Genomic DNA, 4,901 nt, shown 5'->3' with positions numbered 1-4,901 from the left:
TGCAGAGAGTTTCCACTCTGACCTCTTCGACTTCTTCCAACTGGCCCGCGGCCCCAATGTGCGGGCGGGCTGAGTCTCCGGGGCGAAATTGGCCGGTGCCCATGGTTGTCCAACAGCATTCGGTGTAGTTCCCCGGACCTGGGTAACGTCCGGCTCCAGCGGCAAAGACTGCAGCCTTGCATTTTTCCAAAGCAAAGGGGGGCACGAAGAAAATGAGTTTAAAGCGCGCGGCTGTTGAAGTTGATAGAATGGTAGCCATTTTATACGACTGGACGTAGGGTTGGGTCTCGGTGGTAGGAAGGGTGAAAGAATTGACGAGCCGTGACGTACTGGGAGAAGGCAAGAGTATGGAAGTAGTATCACTTATTGCTCAGCGAGGCCAATCAAGCCGGTCGTTGGCATTTTAGCCGCCGGCGGATGTAGCTGTTGTCGTGGTACAGACTCTTCGAGGCGGGGCACGGCAGACGTGGTATCTTCTATATAATAATGACCTACTATGCCCCGCTCTGCCCCGCTCCCCCACCACTGCTAGGGTCTTGCGCATATACTTGGACGTTTAATATGGAACCGAACCCTTATGTCGATCTCCCGACTCCAACATCTTTTCGAGTCGCCGAGATTCTCCCAGGAAACACTTCCGACCCCATCTCTTATCTCTTACACACGGCAGACTGGAAAGCTGTGCCTTCGTACGATGCCGTCTCTTATGCATGGGGTGATCCAAACGTTACGAGGCCTGTCGTGTGCGAGGGGAAGATCGTTAACGTAACGGAAAACCTCCATTCTGCGCTCACCCGCCTTCGATTCCCCGATCGCTCGAGGAATATATGGGCGGATGCACTCTGGTACGTCAAAGCTGCACCTTACGCAACTCCGATTACGTATTGAAGACTGTGATTTAACGACCTTTGCCAGCATAAATCAAAGAGATATTCCCGAGCGCTCCCTCCAAGTCAGACAGATGCTGAGAATTTACCGCAGCGCCCAGGCTGTCCTTGTATGGCTCGGGCCAGACACGGCCGACCGCATGGCCGAAATTGCTGTGTCTTCCTTGTTCAAAATCTCGGACTTCGTGTGCGAAAGACTTGGCATCCCGGTGTCTGGTTTAGGCTCGACCGATACGGTCTTGCAAGAGGTGGTATCTAGGAATCGCGACTGCCTTCCTCTGCCCAGCGACTGCGACTTTAGTACCGCCTCCACCTGGAAGTCTCTGCGCTGGCTGTACTCCCACCCCTACTTCACACGCGTATGGGCGATTCAGGAAATCGCGGCAAATAAGGTTCGTCTTGTTTACGCCAATTATGAGATAACGGAATGGGAGCGTGTTGAGCTTGTCGCGAGCTACATCATAATGGAGACGACATTTTCAAAGGAGTACGATTTCTCGACCACGTACTGCTGGTGGGCAGCCTCGACGTCAGAGTGTGCCAAGCAGCCTAAAAGCTGGCTTTTCTGTCTCTATCTGGCATCCAATTACCGGAGCACGGATGCTAGAGATCATGTGTATGGTCTACGCGGCTTGATGGATTTTGCCGACGGTGGAGAACTTCTGGATGCTGATTACAGCAAGTCTGTCACAGAGGTGTACCGAGACTCGGTTGAAGCGGCCCTTGTCAACTTCAAGAAAACCGACGTGCTGCTGTACGTCAATGGGAACCATAGCCCGTCATGGATCCCCCGTTGGGACGAGCCAATGCTCTTTCGAAACCCCTTCCGATTCGGAAAACAGGTCCCGTGGCAGCCAACTGGTGACACCAAAGCGACTTGGGGCATCGACAAACGAGCGAACGTCCTGTCACTAACTGGTTGCGTGATTGGCACTGTTCGTTTGGCCGAATCCTACAACGAAAGTATTTTTGGAAATGCGCTGCTCATGTCGGAAGACGGAAGAAGCCAGCTCCGTACGTCTTGGAAAAGAATCCTGACAATGCTCGGGGGCGGCAAGGCACAAGCCCCCTTACCAATGAATCTCCTGACGGCCGCTGCGACATCGTTCTCTTTTGGCTTGGATGAGAAATGTAATCCTGCGGAAGATACTTACTTGACGGACAATTTTTCCGCGTACTTGAAACTCGTGCTGGAAGAATCGTTCTCGGGATGCGTGGAGCAAGACACAAACGAAGGTTCCCACAAACCAGACGGCTATGCTTTCGGAAAGCCGGTATGGGACTTCGAATACCCGGAATCGAGTGTTTTTGTCACGGGCAATGGGCTCGTCGGGTGTTGTACGTCAGTAGTCAGTCCTAGAGACATCGTGTTCGCTCCCCTCGGATGCGTTTATCCGCTTGTTCTGCGGCCAGAGGGCGACAGTTTCTTTATTAGGGGCTACAGTTACACTCACGGCGTTATGTATGGCGAACAGCAGGTTCTCGAAACACAAATTGTCGATGTCAGATAATGCGTTTTACGATCATGAATGCGTTTGTCGGCGCCTGGTACAGAGCAAACATTGCTTTTGCTTTTGATGGAGATGCAATGATGCTGGGTATGATAGGGTAACAGCTGGGGGCGATGAACAATAGCATCGGGTTTACAGTCTTGTTGGTGAAATTTTAGTCGCTCTAATAGCCCCCTTAGACATGGTAGGGCACGTGGGCGCAGATGACGATGAGGGTATTGACGACTTTGTCGAGGGCTTTGTGTAATTTCGCAGCTTGAGTTGGCGGTTATGCTCTTTTGGTAGAGAGGAAGACCGCTGTACTATCCCCAGGTGGCGTCTAGCGTGAGTCCTCTGCACTTAGATGATTGTGTTATAGAAATGAAAATGTGAGTCCACAAGGCTCTTTCCGGAGATATGCTTAACAGACCCCTCTCGAAGTCTCTTCCAGTCAGATTCGAAGTCCAGACTTCTTTAAAGCGAGGTATTCCCATGCTTCAGCAACAACGTGAGGGAAAACCTGCAACTAACTACTCGCCCTTGACTCGGTTCCTCTTTTCAAGCTACAGAGATGGTCTCAAGGATACAGATCCCCTCTACATCTATACTCGTATTCTAACTTCCGAGAAAGCAGACAGATCTGCATTCCATTGCCAGCTCATCATTCTGCAGACTTTCCACGAGCACCATTTCGATGTGTCGAAATCTCTTCATGTTTCCGACACGAGGCAACCCGCTCCGCGACAGTGCGTTGATGTAGATGCCGGCGCCAACAGATTTCTTGCTGGGTATGCGAAGTGAATCGAGCCAGAACAATCCATCCCCGGCGAGATCATACAACCCGCATAAACTGTTCAGTCTCTTGGCTTGGCAGCGGTTTAGGCCCATTTCTGTAGCGAGCGCCGCCGAGACCATCCGCCCAAACGTGGGTGAATGCTATGTACATTCCCTCCGCTGTCCACGGAGAAGACTAGGCAACCAATTCGAGTGCGTGATGACTCCTTTGGAGCGACATTACCGGCACCATGCCGCTCAACAAAATGCTGGCGACCAATTCGAGGTCAGGTTTTAAATTTATCGCAGTCTTTAATTCATCGCAGTCTTAACCCAAGCAACAGTGCGACTGGGTGTAGATACTCTCGTCGATGTTGCTTCGGACACAGGCACTCTCGGAGCATTTCTCATGACTGACGGGATCTTGTGCGAGCTGTGAGACATCGATACAATCAATAGTTGACTGGCTGAGGGTGTCGTCGAGAAACCGCACCTGAAATCTACACCAGCTTAAGTCTAGCAATCTGGCCATCCTCTTTTCTGTTATACTGCAGGGATATCACCAACTGAGTGGGCTTCTGCATCGGGGTGTACGAGCCCAGCAAGCGTCGGGCCAGTGGTCAGCCGGCACAAGATCTTCTATGTTGGAGCGGTGCTGTGATAGCGATATTGCAGATGATAATTGCTTTTGTGCCGCCGTTGGGGCAAGGAGGCGGTTCGTGCTGTTGATCACAGCCTGCGGCACGATTCTGGCGTTGGCAACTGGGAGGCTACGGAAGTGGGCGTCGGAGAAGTGGGCTTGTCGGAGGGGCACCACCAGCGGCTTCATTCTTACGCGAGGTAATGGGGCTCAACATTCTATTTTCATCATGGGAAATGGCAATGGTCTGAACTTGGAAGACCTTGCTGTCTCGCACCGCATGTATCACCAGGAATCGGACACAGCGACCAGGATGTGGCTCGGCACTATGTCAACGCTGTGAGTGGGCCTTCTAATCTCAGCAACTGGTCTGACGAATGGTCCCATTTACTTGCTGGCGGTAGGAGGCTTGGGTATGCTGCATGGTATCGTCATTGCCAGGTGGACGCGAGACCCTACAGTGCTGGGTATCCATCTTGGGTTCCTGGACGTGGTAGGCGAGATGGCCACTATGAACGCGCTTCTTCGATGCGAGGCCAAGCTCCTGAGAACAGGAGGGGCTCTTTTACCCATTTTTTCCCTGGCCAGTTGCTGTCGGACGGGGCATTGAAATGGGAGGCTTCGGCCGAGTCGCGTGGGTAGAACATAGCGGGTCAAGGTGAAGCGATGGAGGAAAGCAGGGGAGAGAACGATCAACTAGAATCAAGGACAGCCCATGCTAGAAGTTTTGAGAAAGTGTAGAAGTGGATGATATTTCTGCTTCAGTGTATATCAGCTCAACTTAACTATCTGTTTTACCTCCAACTCCATTTCTCCTTGGTACAATCCTCATCTCTCAGAGCCCGCCACCTGTTCTTCCTCGATACGCAATGAGCAGGAGTTCAATAAATGACGTGAGCGGCAAGTCGCACAGCATTCGCATCGTCTTGTACATAATTTTAATCGAGCAGGACTGGATTCGCACAGTGCCCGGCTTCAGAGTACGGAACCGCGCCCAATCGCTTCCGCACACCTCCCACCGGACCATCATGTAGCATCTCAAAGACATCATCCACCACATACGACCATACCTACTGGAAAACTCGGGATCCCGTCCGCTCTCCCATCGAT

At 52.0% G+C, this 4,901-nt stretch overlaps 1 protein-coding gene across 1 annotated transcript; it reads left to right on the top strand.

Moving 5' to 3' along the window:
- Positions 1-561: 561 nt before the first annotated feature.
- On the top strand, positions 562-2,645 carry D7B24_005287 (uncharacterized protein; the record flags this gene model as incomplete). The annotated part of the gene is made up of 3 exons (XM_028639446.1): positions 562-845; positions 916-1,901; positions 2,578-2,645. The coding sequence occupies 3 exons, from the start codon at positions 562-564 to the stop codon at positions 2,643-2,645; spliced, it is 1,338 nt and encodes a 445-aa protein (XP_028490106.1).
- Positions 2,646-4,901: the final 2,256 nt, after the last annotated feature.

This window comes from Verticillium nonalfalfae, assembly GCF_003724135.2.
Source record: "Verticillium nonalfalfae strain VnAa140/NRRL 66861 chromosome Unknown scaffold_316, whole genome shotgun sequence".
Lineage (NCBI taxonomy): Eukaryota > Fungi > Ascomycota > Sordariomycetes > Glomerellales > Plectosphaerellaceae > Verticillium > Verticillium nonalfalfae.
The sequence above is the reverse complement of the archived record's forward strand: the minus strand, read 5'-3'. Positions and strand labels throughout refer to the sequence as shown.